This window comes from Aphis gossypii, chromosome 1 (genome assembly GCF_020184175.1).
Source record: "Aphis gossypii isolate Hap1 chromosome 1, ASM2018417v2, whole genome shotgun sequence".
NCBI lineage: Eukaryota > Metazoa > Arthropoda > Insecta > Hemiptera > Aphididae > Aphis > Aphis gossypii.
Genome location: NC_065530.1, coordinates 9,820,124 through 9,841,719, shown reverse-complemented (window position 1 = coordinate 9,841,719; position 21,596 = coordinate 9,820,124). Strand labels below are relative to the sequence as shown.

General features: G+C 27.6%; 2 protein-coding genes and 1 long non-coding RNA gene across 5 annotated transcripts; 1 reads left to right on the top strand and 2 right to left on the bottom strand.

The window, feature by feature from the left end:
- Positions 1–1,798: 1,798 nt before the first annotated feature.
- Positions 1,799–3,430, bottom strand: LOC126551935 (uncharacterized). Its single transcript, XR_007605792.1, has 2 exons — positions 3,341–3,430; positions 1,799–1,909 (listed from the first exon to the last, which is right to left on the bottom strand). It is a non-coding gene; the product is annotated as an uncharacterized LOC126551935 (long non-coding RNA).
- On the top strand, positions 3,255–18,144 carry LOC114125661 (WD repeat, SAM and U-box domain-containing protein 1-like). 2 transcript variants are annotated; one of them, XM_050206293.1, is made up of 17 exons: positions 3,256–3,534; positions 5,090–5,261; positions 7,153–7,298; positions 8,341–8,555; positions 9,218–9,444; positions 10,851–10,953; positions 11,207–11,286; positions 11,400–11,533; positions 11,604–11,775; positions 12,521–12,663; positions 12,948–13,147; positions 13,822–14,030; positions 14,712–14,802; positions 15,764–15,841; positions 16,351–16,392; positions 16,771–16,890; positions 17,154–18,144. In XM_050206293.1, exons 1-17 carry the CDS (start codon positions 3,401–3,403, stop codon positions 17,306–17,308), a joined length of 2,421 nt encoding a protein of 806 aa, XP_050062250.1. In that variant the 5' UTR covers positions 3,256–3,400; the 3' UTR covers positions 17,309–18,144. The 2 variants fall into 2 exon arrangements, with proteins under 2 accessions (XP_050062246.1, XP_050062250.1); XM_050206289.1 differs by lacking the exons at positions 15,764–15,841; positions 16,351–16,392; positions 16,771–16,890; positions 17,154–18,144 and having other exon boundaries at positions 3,255–3,534; positions 13,822–14,093.
- Positions 17,789–21,594, bottom strand: LOC114125658 (ankyrin repeat and MYND domain-containing protein 2). 2 transcript variants are annotated; one of them, XM_027989420.2, is made up of 6 exons: positions 20,880–21,594; positions 20,640–20,805; positions 19,682–19,821; positions 19,409–19,596; positions 19,194–19,332; positions 17,789–18,679 (listed from the first exon to the last, which is right to left on the bottom strand). In XM_027989420.2, exons 1-6 carry the CDS (start codon positions 21,075–21,077, stop codon positions 18,362–18,364), a joined length of 1,149 nt encoding a protein of 382 aa, XP_027845221.2. In that variant the 5' UTR covers positions 21,078–21,594; the 3' UTR covers positions 17,789–18,361. The 2 variants fall into 2 exon arrangements, with proteins under 2 accessions (XP_027845221.2, XP_027845220.2); XM_027989419.2 differs by having other exon boundaries at positions 19,403–19,596; positions 20,880–21,588.
- Positions 21,595–21,596: the final 2 nt, after the last annotated feature.

The window sequence follows — 21,596 nt, the reverse complement described above, 5'->3', positions numbered from 1 at the left end:
ATTGGATTTTTGAAATTTTATGAGTTTTAAACACAAATCTAAATAAAAGTAATAATTACATTACTCATTATAGCACAAAATATATGTTATAAATTTTACATCGATGCGATGAGAAAGTTTAAAATATGGTGATGGTGTGTACTATGTTGAGGTGATAGGTATAATATGTTTAAGCACACTGATTAAATTATTATTATAATACATTCTTGTATTTTAATCGCGTGCCAAATGGTAACGTAACTACGTAACACAAATATATATTATATATCATGCTAAAAAGTAAAAATACAAGTAATTCTATAACATAAAATATATCGTTATGCAATCGATCAATTATAATTTATCTATACATTTTATACAGCTTTTAAAAAATAGGATTAAAAACAGCTATTTTTAAATGTTGAAGTTTCTTATTAAAATATATTGCTATAAAAATAAATTTAATTTTTTTACGGAAGACTGTTAAAAAAGAACAGCTAAATAAATCGATTTCCATGAAGATAATCGGAATGATATGTAACTTATGGATCATACAGTGACTTAGTATAATACAATATATTAAACAATTGCTTATTAGATACAAATTTAGTTTGTTTGAAAAATGAGCTCGAAGAAATTAATACAGTATGTGCAGTTAGATTATAAATATTAATAGAATAGACATCCCCTTTTGAACAAATAATGGTTCTATAATATTATCTAATTGTTCATATAGATTACACTTTAATGAAAACTATATGGAAATTAATATTTTTAATTTTCATAAAGACAGCCATTAAACTGATGATTACATTTATTTGTACTGCAGTAGAAAATGAAAGCGGTGTGTTAAGTGTTTAATGAAACATTTGAAAAATTTAATTTATAAATTACAATTTAGCTTGTATTTATTATTTGAACACTAAATTTTGAATTGAAAGGTATCTGAATAAAAAGTTGTGCAATCGATTTTATATTCGTTATACGATGTATTTTAAATAACATAATTTTTCAGTGTTACAAAGAGTGAATATGTGAATAATTACGAAAATCAGCAAAAATGTATTTAATTAGTAACTACAGCAGTTGTAGATACATTAAAAACCACTAAAGTTATTAAATTATTTAAAAGTATTTAAAAATGAATATTAAATGTTTTGAAAAATAATAAAATAAAGAAAAATTGTAAAAAAGTGCCTTTTAAAATAGTAATTATATATTATAATAATATGAGCAATCTAACTACATAAAAAAAAAAAATAAATTTTAAATTTAAATCTAAAAGACGATAAAAATAAAAATAATTTAATCAATACTGTACTAGTAGCGGTAAAATATAATATACAAATTAAAATTATATGATAATAATACTTTGAAACTAGTTTTAGTATTATTAACAATGTTCTTCTTACTACGGTATAAAAAATATTTAATTATTTACATTAACCTTTCCCTATAGCCAATATTGATTGTTGATTGTCCATTGGACGGTCAAGGTGATTCTCATCCAAAATTAATAAAATATTAAAAATTTCTTAGGTTTATTTTATTTGTTAAAATATTATTAATAACTATACTTATTTTAAAAACATGAAGAAATGAAATCGATGGTAAATTACATAAATATTATAGAAAATATTACACATATTTTATATTTTATCTATATTCATAAATATACCTATCACTTGGTACTAAGAACAAACATCATATTATTAAGAGTGTGTTATATACTTATATATTTATTATAGGCACACAAATATTTTTAAATAAATAATAATACTTACTAATTTATTATAATGAATGCCATAGAAAATCGATATATGTATTCAATAAAAATATTTATTTATAGTTTGTTTATTATTGTAATGCTTCCATTTTTAGAGTGGGTGATTATTTTTGTTTAATTTGTTTATTGAAATGAGCTAATGACCTGCAATAATGGTTTTAAATATAAGTGTGATAATAAGGTGTAACTAAATAGAAAAAATTAAATACTACTAAATAATAGAAAATTATATTATTTGCTTGGTGTCAGCAATTAGTCATTTTTTTAGTTTTCAATAAAATAAATTAGGAAAAACAATGTTTACCTACAATAATTATTATCATTAATATTATTTTATTATAAAGAAAAATAAACGCGTGAATACTGCATGGTAGGTATATATTTATTGAAGTGTTAACCAACTTAACCACAATAAAAAAAAAAATAGTTGTTGTTGTTTTATTTAAAAAGTATTTGTATTATCAGAATATTAAAAAAATTGTATGTGTAAGACGAAAGTACACTTTCACGGAAAAAATTTAAAATTTTTAAAATTTAATTAAATATATTATGTTATAAATTGGCGCGAAAGTGACAAAGTATTTTATACATAAGAAGTAGAATTTATTAATTACTAGCTTGGGGTATGGTGAGAAAATGATGACCAGTCATAGCTGTAGGTAGGTACTCGTGTATGCCTTATGTACATTTGTCAAGTAATTTGAAGATAATTCATAAACATACAATTTTAGTAGTTGGTTCAGTAATATTTTATAGTTCTAAATTGCAATGAACACTATTAAATCAAAAAAAAAAAAAACTAACGTATATTTATATATGCTATACGTAGGTACCTATTATTTGCCCGGCTCAACGAAGGGTATACAAAAAAAAAAGTAATAAAGATATGTATATACTTATTATAAAAAAAAGTGTTAACCTATTGACAAATATGATTACTATATAGTACAGCTGCGCCCTAAACAGTTTTTATACGAGTAAAAATGAAGAACCCGCCTTTATAACAGATATGGATTTTTATGTCTTATAAATTAATTTTTTTACTGGAAAAAAAATGTCATGTTTTATGATTTATAACCTAGCTGGTAACTCGAGACAATCTCCTCCTCAAAATAACCTTCTACGCTAAAACAGTTCACGGCGTTTATATTAAATTATAGCAAAGTGCGTATTTAGAGAATTCGACAATTTCACGCTGAAATATTACATTTCATAATGTTTAAGTTATACCCTAAATAGTATTATATAGTCTAGACCATCGATATATTTTATTCGTGTCTTGTTGTACCTATAATTTATACGTCATCGTCCGCGGTCAGCGGTGTTGTGTTATATCGTTTATATAGGTACGTACAAATAATAAACTATATACCAAGTCGAGGAATTAATAATACATATATTAGTATAATATAGGTATCAATCGAATACAATGATATTCCGTCCGTAGCAGGTAGTCGCGTGAGTGTCGCATCGGCGTATGTATAACGACGATGCGCCGTCCGCCTGCAGCAGGCATTCTATACACTCGATCGTGTCTATATTACTATATATTATATTTCCATACATTATACTTACGCGCTTTTCGTGCAATATTTTTCCGCGTTAGTGCAGTCACGGCCTTTGCGCCACGCCGTCATGTCCTCGGCCGACACTACCTGCGCCGTGGACGTTCCTGTTGCCGCCAAACGTATCCAGACCATTCACAAACACGCCAGCGACGTGACCAAATGTTGTTTTTCCAAACGATTTCATCTGGCCGTCGGTTCGAGGTAAGGCCGTTTTGTCGTTGTAGGTGCTCCCATCTCGTCTATTCAATATTCTGTTATATATACAGGTGTATAATATATACATTGTTTTTATATATATATCTGTATATATATTTCTGCGATACATATAAGGGAAATCTGTTATTTACACTAAAGCAATATATACTGAGCTAAATCAAATTATTGAAAAACTGACATTGAATTTTGATAAAACCGTCAAATGACGTTTTCCATTTACACTTTTCGTCGTTTTGCGTTTGATGAAATCTATAAATCACAAATGATATGTATTATTTAAATTTGTGATGTATAACTCTCTATACGTTCAACACAAGCTCCGTTTAAAGGAAGTAGATATAACAATATAAAATATAAGTTGTTGATAAATTATTAAATAATATGTTATACACAAAATGTAGATAATGCCATAAACGAGGATAGAGTTCTTGGATAATTATTTAAAGATAGATAGCTTTCTCATTTATCATAATTAATTAATGTAATAAAATATTCGGCGTAATACACACTATTTTGTCTTTTACATTTAATATTGTCCAATATGTTATAATACTAATATAGTGATATAGGTACGTAAATTTCATTGAAGATGAGAAATTTAGAAGTAATTTTATTTGGAAATTAATTCGAATAGGTTTTGTAATTCTAATTTAACTTTTGGTATACTAAGTGGAAAACTGCAAAGCAAAAAAACAAAATATTCTAACAAACCTCAAATGAAGGTTTTATAAAAATGTTTAAGACACTGATAAATATTATAATTTAGGATTCAAACTTTTTTTTGTTTACAATACGTAAATACGTGTAATAGATCATTTCCCATAGAAGAATCGGCTGGAAATATTTACACCATGTGTCTTTGAATAATAATAAACTATATTAATATACAACTGTGCTTAACATCAAACAAAAAGTATACATTATGTCATATATATTATATTATATAAACACACGAATAACGACTTATCTTTTAGCCTTAATCAATTAAATACTATAAAATACGAATCCGTTTATTGACTATAAATTATAATACCGATCAATATTCTATTATATAGACCTTGCCATAAACCTTTATTGGTTCGTGATGTCATTATAGAGCACTTCGCGATGATTCTTTTCCTTTTCCAAGACGTCAAATGATTGAACTATTGATACAGTTATCTGTTTTCATTTAGAAAAGATCTATGTATACTGTACATACCACGTATACCTTGGTTGCTATGAACAGGCGTTCACAGTACACAATATCTTTTACATCTCGTTTAATTCTTAGACATTTTATAAATAAAAATACAATAAGGCGTATCTTAAACGTAATCGCCGCTGTTCGAGTAAGAGCGTGATTTAAATAGTTACACCTAACCTATACAATTTATAGATTAAATATATCGATACCCACAAACAACGAGTGTTTATAGTGTTTAACATAGTTTAAACTATATAATTATAAAAATAATAATATTATAACCATTATATTGCCATGTTTTATTTGTTCATTCGTGTCGCAAATAATTGACAAATATTGCGATTATCGTTGCAGTGATCGGACGGTGAGCGTGTGGGAATGGCGGTCAGGCCACGGTTTCGAGGAAAAATCTTATTCGCCGTTGACCCACCATAAGTACATGGTCACTGGTGTACAATTCGATGGAGACGCTACTCTCTTGGCTACGTCGTCCTTAGATGGTAGCACTACGCTGTGTGATGTCGAGGTAAAGTTGTACATTATTATTATATTATTTTTACGATCGGAGAGGCTTGTGAAAGCTTGACATAAACGTTCCGAAACTATGTGTTTTGATGATTTTTTAGATGACTATAAAAACAGTAACAAGAATACGTGTGCATCATCCCCACTTCCCTTTTTATAAAATAATATTTTCTAGTATTACCAAATTGTGCGATCGTTTTGTAGACTGTGTCGATTATCGATTTTATCAAGTTAAATATTTCCATTGCCTAACCGAAGTCTGTCTGTGACTTAAAAACATTATATAATAATATATGTGATACCTAGTGTTTTTCGATATCGTCATCGTTGCACGCGAGTATTTTAAAAATTGAGTTTTGACTTGAATTTTAAATGCAAACCGACCGCGACATAACGTTATATTATCATAATGTTATATGTTTTCTCACAATTTATCGATTCGATTAAGCCTATAGCTATAAAACATTTTAATCACGTCTACAAAAATATATCCTTATCGTACAACATCCAACTTGCTGCCAATATTTGAACGCATATTATGAATTGTTGGCTTTCTACTTACAGAGTTGTTTTTTTTTTTTAGTTCCGCTAATGATTGTCATAAACACACATACTCTTTACAAATAAACGTATACATTCTTATAAAACAACACAAAACTATCTATTGACATTAATTGTATATAATTATTTCGTCCTCATAAATCTAAACGATCATATATATTTTATATAATATACAGGAGAAGGTACTTACAAATATTAGCATTTGATGTTTTAATTAAACAAATTTTATATGACCGCTGTTTCATTTATAATATAATATACATTACACATTTATGTCTTTATGATCTTAAATAAATATTTTCAATGATAGATTGAAATCATTTATTAAATTTTAAGTATATTAAAAATATTTCCGTATAATATTTGTCGGGTTATATTTTTAGACCATTATTTAATATGTATTATATTATATTAAATACTATATATAGTATATTATAATATGTCATTAAAGCCGTAACATATAAAATATAATATTGTTCATTATACTATTATAGTATGTATAAATAGTATTTAATAAATCATTATATAAAACGTAATTATTTTTTAAAATACACGAGTATGTACTCGTGTATTATACACAATTTAAAACTAATTATTATCAAGTTTCATTGACATCCATGACATTTATATATCTTTGAATGTTTTATATTATACTTTAAATGATAGAATTCATCAGTTGCTTTTAATTATTTTTATTTAATGCAATTTTTTAATATTTAATATTTTGTATATCTACATTATACACTATAGAAGTATTATCTATTTATTCTATTTACTTATTAAATTCATCGGTAAATCAATGCCTACATGTACAATCCACTAAGTTACAGATATTTTATTTGAAAACAATTTATTACCGTACCTATGAAATCTAAATAATTATAATATGATAATTATGATTTTAAATAATTATTTTTTTTTTTTTTTAGTTAAGCTTAACTTCAAATAAATAGTTTATATACCTTTTAATGATTATCAAATATTTATTTTAATAATTTATTTATCGAATTTATAATATCTCTCATACAATAATTACGATGTGTATTTTTATACATAAGTATTTATTTAAGACATACGTTGACTGTAAGTACTTATGATACTTCTAATTTTGGCTGTCTGTACGAGCATAACATATTTCACTTGCATAGGCTTAGATAGATCTATATAAATATATAAAATTATATTCAGAAGAGTATGATTTGGGATTTGTCTATAGTCTACGTTATACTTAACTCATTGGTATGTTAATATTATACATAAAATACCTAAAATGTTAATTATTATAAATTGAATATAACACTAATATAGATATTTTACAATATAAATTTTAGACCGGACGAATTGTGCATACATTTGTTCAAAACAGTTGCGGTGGTATAAGGTCGTCGTGTTTCGTGGCAAATTATAAATATTTTGTATCCGCTGGTGACGATGGGACCATGTGCGTGTGGGATATGTTTAGACGAGTACTGGTCAGGTATAGATAATGTTCATATTATTATAATTTATGTTGGAATATCGTGTAAACGTGTTTAAAAGAAATATTAAATTTAATTATTTAATTTTAACGATGATTAAATATTTTTGACGCGTGCATCAAATGTAATTACCTACATGAAAATTAAAGTTTTAATTGAGTAATATTTTCATACTACAGATGGTAAATTTTCTAACCAACTAGAAATTGATAAATTTAATTTTGTTCAAGGTACAAGTTGTATACTTTGTTAGGTAATTTAATAATTATCTTTAAAAACTTGTTTACCATACGAATAAATAAATAAACAATAAATGAAAACAATAATTGAAAGGCGTGTTGTATAGGCAATTTAGGCACATAGCTGTTAAAATTAACTATTATTATTGTAATAACTTGAACCAAAATTTTATTTACTGGATGGATATGAAAAGTGATTCTGATTTATACTTCTACTTATTAAATTCTTCGAGAAAGCTAATTTTATTTTAAAAATTTATAATTTTGGCAAGGCTATAACTAGTAGTTAATCAATTAAACTGAAATTTTTTATTTACTTGAATCGGTTTGAGTAGTGCCTACTTAAATATTTATTTTAATATAAGTTTGTTAAACCAAAATTAATAATAAAGGGTGTGTATAATATTAAATCAACCATTGTTTTTTTTATTTTTTGACATTTACATGTATTTATTTACTATAGGTAATAATATGGATCATGGAAAGTAGTTTAAAATACCACTGTAAAATCATCTGAGCAAATTCATTAAATAAAGTACTAAATTTAAAACGCGACATCCATAATATATTATATTATATTATTAAACTATTGAAAACTATTTATCATTTGTGATATCTATTTAAAATAGATACTAATTATTATTATCGTGTTGTGATTTTATCATAAATAATGATCAACTTAACAAAATAATTGTACATACTTATTATTACGAAAAGTATTAATATTCTTTTCGTAAAATGTAAAGTCTTGAGAAAAATATCATTTTTCGTTAAACTATCAATGGAGCTTTCTTATTTACAGGACAATTACGGCGCACGAAGAGGCTATATCGATGATATGTTGTTCTACAGACTCGAGAATTATGTTGACGGGTGACACAACGGGAGTGGCCAAAGTGTGGTCAGTCTCCGAGCTCACTGATACTTGCGGAAAAACTACTCCTCTATATGTATTATTTGACTGCCACGATATGGGTGTGAATTCTGCCGACATATCATCTGTCACTACAATAACAAGTGAGTGAAACTTCATAATGGGTATCAATAACTCTTTAAGTAGTTTAAAAAAAAATATGAACATTAAGATGATTTGATTATTTTAAAATAAGATATAGAATTGTTCACAATCTTATAAAATATTAATATACATTAAAAAGGTGTAATGAAGCAAATTTTAATAATATGTATAATAGGTATATGTTTAGAATGCACATTTCATATGAAATTGAAATACGCTGCAGTACTGCACTATAGCACTATACATATTATGTTACTATTGTTACCTATTGATTATATAATATTAGCATACTGTTATATTGAAATTTTTGTTCCCACAAGGCTAGGTTAGATTGGGCTAGGTTAGGTTAAAAATAAATCATATAATTATAAACATTTATTAGTTAGTAATACGAGTAAATAGTACTATACATATATTGAAATATTTGATGACGTTTTACTGTTATAGTAAACTTGTAAATGTAATAATATCATCATCGTGATTCATGGTAATTTTATATTTTTTTAATAGGTATTATATAAAGCAATAATAATTTTTGTATTGACTTCAACTAATTAATAATATATCTACTTATTCACTTTACACTTAACACTAACATTTATGTACATTCATTGTATTTAATTTTTAAATCTATACGGGTATATTTTTCTCGCCGTTGCAGATAAGGGTAAAGTGTACAGTGCGCTAACATGCGGTAACGATAACTTAGTGAAAATCTGGCAACTGACTCTTTGGAAGAAAAATGCAAGCTCTCATCAGTGTGCTGTCGAAATGGTTCATACTTTGAATGGCCATTCATCAACGGTGACCAGTGTGTGTTTTTGCATCGGTGATGACGCTACGCTGTTCGCGTCTACGTCGATGGACAAGACTACAAGGATTTGGCGGGTAACGATCTTAAATAAGTAAATTATGTACCCCTTTAAGTATTTTTTATTTTTTTTTTCGTGGGGGGGGGCAAAATATATACAAATATTATTAACATATTGTATGTACAAAGATAGTGAGAAAGGAAGTTGTGTCCTTGACTCCTTGTAGTACTTAGATAATTTGCCAATAGACGATTATCGATCTATAAATGTGCAAGCATTAAATAGTTGCGCATCCTTTGAAATCTTGTAGAATTATAAAATTACTAAAATAATTCAAACTCAATCCAGCTCAAGAATCGTGATTTAAAAAAAAATACGTGTATTGTAGTTAACAAACTATAGAATTGAAAACAGGGTAGCAAAAAAATATTTTTAAAAATTAATCAAGATTGCACCTGTGCTTAAATTAAAATATAATATAATGTATTATTATAATTTATATCGCCGTGGCCCGTGATACATAAACATTATACCAACATAATCGATATAATCAATGATAGTAGTGTGACAAATCAATTCTTATTATTATTTTATTATTATTATCATTATTATTATTACTATTTAAATTGGTCTGCGGTGTCTAAGGCCACTGTAAACACAATTTCTATTCGATATTTTTAAAATTATAGCTGTGAATCATTATCGCGAGTTTGATTCAAAATTAAATTTCAATCAGGGAGTTTAATTATGGGCTTTTGAAATGATACAATAGTTTTTAATCAATATATTTTATATATTGACCTTTAATAACCATCAGTCAACGAGCTTACAATTAAAACATTAGAAAATATTTTTTTAATTTCATTTTTACATGCGACGAGAACGTCATATCCACATGTTCTATTTTCAACATTTAATTGCATAGGTACAATATAGTAAATGTACTTTCAATATAACCAATTTCGTATTGTTATTTATTAGATTCAAATATAACAGTGAATCTATTATCGAACTTGAAGGTAAGAATATTAATATAAACACAGATATATTATTATATTATCTATGTACATGCGTTGGATTTTTTTAAGAAATTGTAATTTTTAAGCGAGTTAAGGAATATAAAATGTTGAAGTATAAAAATGCTTATAAGTAGGTAGTTATAACCAACTTAAAAAAAATTATATATTAATAGAAAAAAACTGACATACAAACATTGATAATTTGTTTACCTTTGAGCCTTATAATAGGTTCATTCACTCTAATATTAACGATTATAACACGAAATTGGTTCTGCTTATCGAAAATATGTTTCGATGTTTGTTTGCAACATGCAGACAGCAGGTCATGTGTAACGTCCTTATAACTTATAAGTGACAAATAGTCTCCCAGAACGAATCATAGTATTATTTTTTTATGCCTACTGAAATGTAATCATATATAATATTATACCGTTAGACTTGTTATTTTTATTATTGTCTTAAGATGGTCGAGTCAAACAATGCAGTTTGCTTACAAGTGTTGGAAGGACACACCCGTTACGTTAACACTTGTGGATTCTCTCAAGACGGTTTACTGTTTGTAACTGGTAAATTGCCAACGATTCTATGATTTTTTTTATATAATTTAACGTCCGTGTTACACGAATGCACATAATTTGAACGATTTTTCGTGAACATACATGCTCAGCATAATATTGTAATTTTTACTCGTATACTGTATATGTACAAAATATAATATACATTATTATGCACCCAAAAATATGCACATATTATAGCAATAAATCAAATATTTAAAATGAATTATAACGCGTTCACGTATTTTGTACGTTCATTTTTTAGGGTCCAACGACAAGTCTGTAATTGTCTGGGACGTGAAAGGCCATTTAGATTTAAACGTAAAATTACACGATTCGTCAGAGGTGAGTGTCATTTTACTACATAATAATAATATTATATTATGTACATTTCATACTGTGATGTATGTATGTGGAATAAATATTCATAAATTAAATATGTAATATATCGGTTTCAGAATTTAAAATCTGCAGTAAACATCAGAAGAGAAATTCAAGTAGAAGTATCCCTGAGGGAAAAAGTAATGTTTACAAATTCAGTGAACTCGTGTGATTTCAGCGACGAATGCAAATACTTCGTGGCATCCGGAGGGTAACAACAGTCGTTGATAGATTTCGAAATATTTATCCGCCTTGTCTTATTTTCTTTAAATTGTTTTCAGTGACAAGACCATCAGGGTTTGGAATTTTGACGAAAACGGACGTATTGAAGAATGTAAAGACTCGCCGTTGCACGCTCACCATTATTCGGTACAACAGATGGTCATCTCTCCGTGCTCGTCGTACATGGCCTCCTGTTCGTTGGATGGAATGACTGTTATTTGGGATCTTAATGTAACGATTTACAATATTCATTTACAGAGGGTTTACCGCATGTGCTCGTCCACCCTTTCTTTTAAGACCATATTTTTAAGTTGTTGAGATTTTTTGTATTACTTAAAAAGTGTCCCATGGAAATACAAACTTTTATTTTTCAAATGATAAACCCTGAACATTTTTTAGTTATTTAACATTATGTAGGTACTGAGAATAATTGTACATTTATTATAATGAGTTAAAAAACAATAATTTGGTGAATATGGTGATTTAAAAGTTGTAGCCATTAATATTAATCCAACATTATTTATGTAATTTATTAAAATGGTCCATGAATAAACACGGCTAGATCCATTATATTACTTTTATGTATATATAAGTTTTTAAAAGACTAACATCCTTATTTTAAACATATTTTTAATAATCGAGAATAACTACTATTTCAAATAAAATTCATTAAATAATTTACAGTATTAATGGAATGGAGGGGGTTTCGTTTGGAAAACAGAAGTTTGTATCACCACAGGACATATTCACTTAGTAGTACTTACAAAAAATATCAAGAATTCAAAAATATGGTCTTCAATTAAATTTATTTGAAGATCTCAGTAATTAGAATTTTTATAAGTTCATTATTAAATGAAAAAATAAGGAAGAGTATGTTTGGTAAATTATCCTTAATATATGACTTTGGACCATTTCGTTTTCGCAATAGAAAATAATAAATATAATTTATTGCAAATTATTGCAAATCAATTTATAGACTCTAAAACAAAAAGGTTCATTACATACTGAGTACGGTGGAGCAAGATCTTGTTCATTTTCCGGAAACTCCGAATTGATTGCTGTAGCTTGCAACAACGAAATCGTATTCGTGTGGAAAATTGAAACATTACAACTTGTCGCGTACGTATATTATGGTTTTCAAATGACTGACAAGGTAACCGTTAGACATTTAGCCCCCACTTCTAGTACTTTAAAAAAAAACTTAAATGGTTCGTCTTGTTTTTTATTTTTGTTCATGTCTCAAATTAAAACTAATAAACTTAAAAATTTATGTTGATAAAAAAACTGAAAAAATATTGTTTTTGTAGTATTGACTTCAGATTATGTAAAAAAAAAAAAAAAAATCACTAGTATAATTAACACATTATTTCAACATAATTACTATAACATAGAAACGATTTTAGGAAGCTGTGCGGGAATGACGAAGACGTCACTTGTGTTTCGTTCAGTCCCGATTCTCGTTATTTAATGTCAGGTTGTGTGGAAGGGCACTTCCGAATTTGGTCTGTTCACCCTAAAAAGCATATAATATCTGAGACTAGTGCAATCGTCCAGGACAAAGCACATGATATCGGAATAACCAGCGCCCATTTTGCGTTCAAGAGTAAGTTTTATCGTATAGTTAATAATAAATAATAATTACAATACCTATACCTACTGTATATTATATACGCACAAATTACTATCAATTATCTGTGGAACTATAAGAATATATATTTATATAACGTTTTGCGTGGTTTTGTTTTAATGTTATCGATAGCAAATTGATTAAAAAATGTCTGAAAAAAAAATGGAGTGTCCAAATAATGTAATTTTATAGTACGAATAATACGATATTCCTATACTGACAAAGTACTATAATTCATTATACAATATAGCGATTCTGAAACTTTTTTAGTTTACGCCACCCTTAAAATAAAAAAAAAATAATTGCGCCTCCCATGAATAAATAAACAACAGGTTTATAGTATTTAAACATACAAATATTCTTATTATTATGACAAAATAACACGGCTCGCGCCTCCCCTGTCAAGTGCTCGCGTCTCTTAAGGGAGGCGCGCCTCACAGTTTGAGAACCGCTGGTATAATAAATTAAATACATCAAATTTTTTTATACCAATTTTTCAAAGTGCATTATTGATATACCTATCCAAATATATTACAATAATCGTAGAAATTAAAATCTTCGTGAATTCGATGTGCTTTTAATTCTTTAAAATATTTATATATTTGTTTATTATATATGTATATTATTATTAATTGGGCTAATGGCCGCAGATCCATCTAGAAAACCACGGTCGATGTTGATGGTAACTGGTGGCAGTGATGCCGCTGTAAAAGTCTGGAGGCTGCTGGATGGCCAAATTGACTTTAAAATGAAATTTGTTGGTCACGGTAGCGACGTCACGTGCGTTAAGTTCCCACGACATATTACCACGTTCTTGGCGTCTACTTCACTGGATAAGACAGCTCGAATATGGCAAACGGTAGACGCTAAATCACAATACAATACTATAATAATTGACTTATCGTGAAAAATAAGTGAAAATGTATGTCTTTTGTCTTTGATTTGTACTCATAAGTTTGTTTACAACAAAAAATTATAAATTATAAATTTTCCATACCCCACAAGTTTTAATTTTAGCTAAACTTAAAATTCGAAATGCCAAAGGCATACATATTGATTATAGATAATACCCAACGTAGGTACATGAAGAGTAAGTAACTACACATTTAGCCTTTAGGTAAATATGTTTTGACAAATTTTGAAACCGTTACACATATGTAAAAAAAAAATGTTTTTTTGGCTTTTAAATCAATAACTAATTAGTAATTTCTAATTGTGATCGAATTATAATTCTTATTAATTGACAATCATCTGTAATTCTAAAGTAAATAAAAATTGATTTCTTGTCAATATTAATATTAAGTATGTAGGTGTTCATTTAATGGTGACAATATTTGGAATTAAGCACCTTAAAAAATACTCCTAATAGACCCCTAGAAAAATATTAATTTAATATAATGATTAATAAGTATTTCATTGATAAACATTTAAAAAATATATTCTGAGGGCTATATTTATCCTATTTGCCGTGCTATTATAATAGGAATTGATTATTTTTTAGCTTGCGAGTATTGAAATGTTTATTTTTTTTTTTTATTAGAAAACTGGAGATTGTCTGCATGTCATCGATCCTAAAGATGCTATCCTCACTTGTTGCTCATTTTCATCAAATAATAAAATACTGGCTACAGGTTATTATATTAGTAATTATAATTTATTATACACAAATGAATGAATATATATTGTTATAGTATAGGCGCTGTTGATAAAATTAAAGATTTAAAGCCATTTGGTTTTCCAAAACGGATTTGAACAGTTATTATTATTATTTTTTTTTTAATATTTAGTATCTATACTAATAGCATAATACAAACTATGAGTATAATTGAGTATAATATAATTTTTGAAAAATAATTTAATAAATACACTACTGTACAGCTAGTGTGTGTACATATCGTTAAAATATTATTTAGGTAAACTTCGATATGATTGATAGGTATGCGATCATCACAGTCAGAAACTTAGAAAGCAATATACGTAGGTACATCGAGTATTTTAAACAAAATAAACTGACTATAAATACATAATAATAACTTTAGAATATTTTTAAGTAAAATGATATTATGTACAATTATTATTTTAAAGAATATTTTATACCTAGCACTAAATCTAGTTATCACTTTTTTTTTTGGTGAAACGATCGAGTGATAATTTATTGTTCGATAATATTATATCATTAAGTATTTATGGACGTTTCGTCGGTTAACAAAACTTCTTTAATATTGAGTGTATGACTTATCTATCTATAATATAATATAATTATATTGTAGAAAACCCCATCAGAATTTGTATTAGCTAGATTATAGTAAAATATTTAACAATATAAATATATTATAATCAATCAAACATAGTTATCATATTATTAGGTACCTATCCAAATGACCAAATGGTAAATTACTATAATAAAGTTAAGTTACTTACATAAATCAAATTTATTAAGGGGTGAACCGCCAACTATCCTTTTATACTCGTATACGGCCTTGTTTTAAAGTACCTATTTATTTTAAAATAACATATTTTATTAATGATATTGTAGTGGCACTATTCAAAAGTTACGAAATGCTAACTAATGCAAAGTTAACAACATTGTAGGGTCGTTGGACAAAGCTATATTTCTGTGGAATTTACCGTTGGACGATGAAGACGCCACGTCAATTAAAAAATCGGTAAGTGACTAAAATTCAAAAATAATAACTTTTCAAGATATAATATTTATAACATAGTAAACAGCACAGTGAATACTTAAATGTAGCAGTGGATAGTCTGCACGTCATAGTGTAATTATATAGGTATGAATGAGTATAAATTATAAGTATTATTTGTCAATCACTTTACGCGTATTGTAATATTAATATAGGTATTATTAATATTAATAATTTTTATAATATTATTAAATTATATATTTGCTTAAAACAATATATTGTACTTACTAAGTACCTACTTGATAATAAATCATGTAACTTTTACTATTTATGTAGATAGTTCAAATTAATTTGACTTCACCAAAAAGAACTTTTTTTTTAAATATTGAAAAGATATAAAATACTTAAGTATATCGACTACATCGGCGTTTAAAAAAAAAGTTGGATGTACATTTGTACTTCCCCCTCCAAAAAAAAAATGACACCCTTGTTTATAAAATAATAATAGATTTTGTAATTCTTGTGTTTGATTGATAGACTCTTTGGAAGCACACAGAATGCGATTGAGCGGCATTTCCGGTAAGTGTGTAAATACGTATTACTAAGTACCATATTATATTATATGTCGTATTATACGATTAAATTGAGTACGAATCATAATTGCTTAATACTCCACTATGCGGTATAGTTGTTTTTTTTTTTAAACAAAAAACGTACCTAAGTAAAAAAGTAGATCCCGCGTTTTCATAAAACTGTTTTTTGATCAAATCTGAACAGTTGTTCACATTATATAAACGTATAATATAAATATAATAAAATTAATTATGCCGAATATCGCCGATGACGATATAGGTACACGAATTATAACATTACTGTGTTTTCGTCCAACGGCTCATTGCACACGTAATAAGTAATAAATAAATGAAAAAAAAAAAAAACGATTTGTTTCGTTCGCAGACGACGACAGACGAGATTTGGAAGTGGCATTGTCAAAGTTATCGTCGTCGACAATCATACCCGACGAATTCATCTGTCCAATAACACAGCAGATCTTCAGAGATCCCGTGATATGTTCAGGTATACAATCCGAAGTTTAACTCTAGTCCCCACTCTCGTTGTTGAAGAGTTTTCAAAGGTAAGTACGTACCTACATCAAGAAGGGATTTGAAAAACGACCCCTTCATTCATCCTCTGTACTCATTACTATCGATGATAAACAGACGAAACGATAACAGAAAGCGAAAAAAAAATGCATCCGTTTATTGATCGTATTTTGTAGACCCATAGAAAACCGCATTATAAACTAATATGAATGCGTAAACGGTTTTCTTTCTGAACAGACGGACATACTTACGACAGATCGGCCATGATGTCTTGGTTCCGCCGAGGTAAATTCAGTAGCCCGTTGACAAACGAACCGCTCGTGTCCAAGTCCATGACGTCAAACACCACCATAAAAGAAGCGATCTCAGTGTTTATCCAACAAAATCAATGAACGCGCAAATGACTACAGAATCAATAATAGTTTTTTTTTTTTTTTTTAATTCATCGATCCCGACTTTTGTTATGTGTGAGAAAAATATTATATCAACCCTTATACTATCACATTTTGGAAATACAATATATTTGTCAGAAAATTTGTTTATAGCAATTTGTAATACTATTATATTATAATTGTTGTTACTTTATGCACTTTTTTCTTTTTAAGATATTTTATTGAAATATAATTATTATTTGCATTAAAGATTATGTTTTCGTGTTTTACATAATATACTTATCAACTGTGTATTAAAAAATGCTAAAAAAAAAAAAAATATCTCTTTACGATCGGTGTTTGGAGTTCACGAATTATTAGACATTAGATAATTTTTAGTAAATAGCACAAATATTATATAATATTAATCTATATATTTTGTCATTGGTAAACATTAAATTGTATAGCTTTTGTGTATTAAATAATACGAGTATAATAACATTTATTATAAAATTAATACTATTAAGTAATGAGTAGTAATATATTTCATGTCCAATTGACAAACACAAAACAGCATACAATATTTTATCGATCATCTAACAGATTAAATTACATTATATATTTAGACCTTATCGTTTTAAGTTTAAACGGAGGTTTTATTGAATCAAATTAATGATTGAATATTAATCAGCAAAAATGTTTTAAAAACAGGTACAATATTACTTGTTATTAAATTGGAAACAAATCAAAAACTATCTAACAAAGGTATAAAGGTTCAAAATGCTTTACGCACAAACTTCTATTATATAATAATATGGTTTTTATGACAATATTAAAAAAAAAAAAAAAAAAAAAAACATTATCAAAAGCTTCTAAATGACTTAATTTATACGAACTGTATTATGACACATATTTTCTTATTATTAATTGCTCAATAATAATTCTACATATATGTTAGTCTAAATTTAAAACGTGAAACATATGCTGTCAATCAATCGTTAAATATTTTATACATAAATATGTAGTTAATGCAAATACATTTCATCATGTTATTTAAGTTGTTTTGGCTGAAATTTAATTTATCCCTAGTCCAGATAAACTTTCGGCTACATGTGAACTGTCTATAGATGTTTGTAGAGTTCCATTGTTACTGGCTTCTCTGTTACATTCCTTTTTATGAACAAACCAATGTATGCGTTGACACTCACGGTCACAATATTGCACAGCTTTGCATTTGGCACATTTTTTGGTAGCATTATTTTCAGCACATGTACCGCATATGCGTTCTTCGCCAAACGAATCTATGCCCATTCCACGTCTGTTTCCAATCATTACCAGTATAACGTTGAGTGCTGTCATACTATCTTTACCTCTTGTCAAACTAGCGACCATCTAAAATAAAATAGTAATATATTTATCGTATAATTAATCAATAGTTATGTTATACGTTGAATTATATAATAAATAGAAGTTACAATAATTTTTGTTCTTGGAAGTAATTAGAAGAATAATTACAGAAAATCAGTCATATAGTAAAATTGCATATTTAAGTTAAGTTAGCTTACATAAATGTTTAAATAAAATATTATTGTTAATAGTTGAATAAAAATAAGTTGAAGATTTTAGCTCAAACACTGTTACAAAAAATATAGGGATTATAAACTAAATTTTATCAATACAAGTTGTATAATCAAGCATTTCATAAATTCAAGATTTAAATATTAATTAATTTCAACATAAGGACAAAAACTAAGATTAATATACTATTTTACTAATTATATTTATTTTTCGATGTTTAGTATATTATAAGTAGGTATCTAGGATGAAGTATTATTATTAGTAGAACCTTCTAGGATGAGCACCATCCAAAATAAATACAAAATGGTACAAATGAAAATAATTTTACCTGTCTGAAAATTGTACAGTCCCTAAATGGAAACATTCTAATGCAATCCTTTAGAAGTGTTTCAGAATAAATTTCACTTTTTAATATTTTCTTAATGAATAATTCCTTTGGATCTGACTGTTTTTCACTTTTTACATCACTGTAAATATAAAATAAAAAAATATTAAGAAATGCAAAATGTATTGTTAACTATTTAAACAAGAAATTACTTGTACTTGACAATTTCAATCAGAATGCTAGCTAAATAATGAAACTTAAAAGCCATCACTTCATTTGTTTCTAGTTGTTTATTAATTTCGCGTTCGCACATCAAATTCAACACTTTGAAAATTTTTGACGCATTATCATCAACCAGGAAAACTGGAGGTATTTCTAGAGCCACTTTCACTGGATGGATGTTGGTCTATAAGATATTATGGTACAATGATAGTTATTATTTATCATAATCAATGTAATCTAGTTATATGATGTTATAATAATAATGATACCATCATAATAAATTTGTGAACAGGTTGAGCTAACTCTGGAGGTAACTTTGGTTCGTTTTCATTTGAATCTGGTATTGTATAACAAGTGACTTCTTCTTCTGGTACATAATTGCTAATTACAGCCACACAATTGTGATTGCCTGTGTTTAAACAATAAACATCTTATGAATATCTGGCAAGTGTGATTAATAATCATCACAACATTAAAAACAAGTTTACTTAGTTTTAAAATATATCATTATCTAAGAATTGATTTGGGTCTCACATTTTAACACTAATTAATCAATGAGATAGTCGTAAAAAAATATGCGTGTAATGCAATATGGCTGTAGTGTAAATGGTAGAATATATTATAGGTACATGTAAAAATGTTTAGATTAATACAATGATTTCAATCTTTGTAGATAATACTTTTTTTATGTAACCTTGAGTGTTTTTTTGTGTGAATGACACTGGTATGATTATAATTTTTATAAACTTTTTAGTTTTTTCATAGTAAATAAAATCATAATTATAAAATTTGGTTTGTACCACTGCCTATGATTATGATGTCCCACAGCAATAGAGTTCCGAAATTAATAATTTTACTTAACTACGTATAATTTATAGTATATAAACGAGATATTATATTAAATTTTAAATCGCATTTTTATCTTAAGCACATAAATATACTTAGGATTATGAAAAAAAAAAATTATGAAATATTATCATAAGTTATTGAAATCATTGTGTAAATCAAACTACTTTGACATGTAGAACATGTTCATTCTTCAGCTTAATGATGTCACACAGCTATTAATAAACTCTCATTATCTAACTGATTAATCAGTTTTATATCTTCAGATTTTAACCAAAACATTTTCATTACTTTAACTACAATAATACATCAGTGAACTTAAAACAAAAAGTAAAAAAAAGTTTAATGTTGTAAGGTTCTTTGATAAGCATACTAACTAACCAACGAAAGCACCCATTTGTGAAGCTGTGCGTCCAACGGTATTGGTCACATCACTTTTGGCACCAGCGGCCAACAGCAAACTGCATACAACGGGGTTGCCGCTGAGTGCAGCAAAATGTAGGGCAGTATACTGGTACTTGTGTTTTCCTGAATTAACGTCAGCACCCTGCAATGGACCATATGATTAGTACAAATAAGACTGAATAGAATAAACCAAAATAAAATCTAACGCTTACTCACCCTGTTCAACAGCCAACGGACGATTTGTTCGTTGCCCTTATACGCTGCGTGTTGGAGCGGTGTCATGCCATGTTCGTCCAGTATGTCCGTGCTCAGGTCGTGTTTGGCGTAAATCTTCTGAAGACCGTCAAAGTCATTGACAAATATCGCTTTGAAAACGTCTTGCGTCATCCCGTCACCGTCTTCAGAATAAATCATAGTCAGAAACAGGAACGTGTGACAAACACTTTAACTAGTCTACTGGTAAAACCTTCAAACGACGATTTTGCACTTGCGATATAAATATATATGTAAACAACGAAGTGGACCCAAAACACGTAAAATTAATAGACTGGCGAGGAGTTCTTCGAGAAGAATTTAGCAATCACAGATTAAGTATAATAGGTATAGCTAGCAATGCTGAGTGGTGAGCGCTGTACAGCCAAGTGTAGAAAATTATGTAAACAAATCATGTACCGCTGTTTGTCGAGATAACAGCACGCTGTTATCATTTATAACCAAACAAGAATGTGGTTAGACAACTATCTCGCCGGAGGTTTAGATTCAAAGCCGCAGGTGTCACATGGATCAATATCTTTTGTTTCACTAAATGGCCATCATTGATATTAAACCACAGAATAGATACAATAGATTAAACTATAAATAGATGCGGCATAACGCAAAAATCTGTAAGCTAACATAATTGATACTACTATTAACCGCTAGATGTCAAAATTG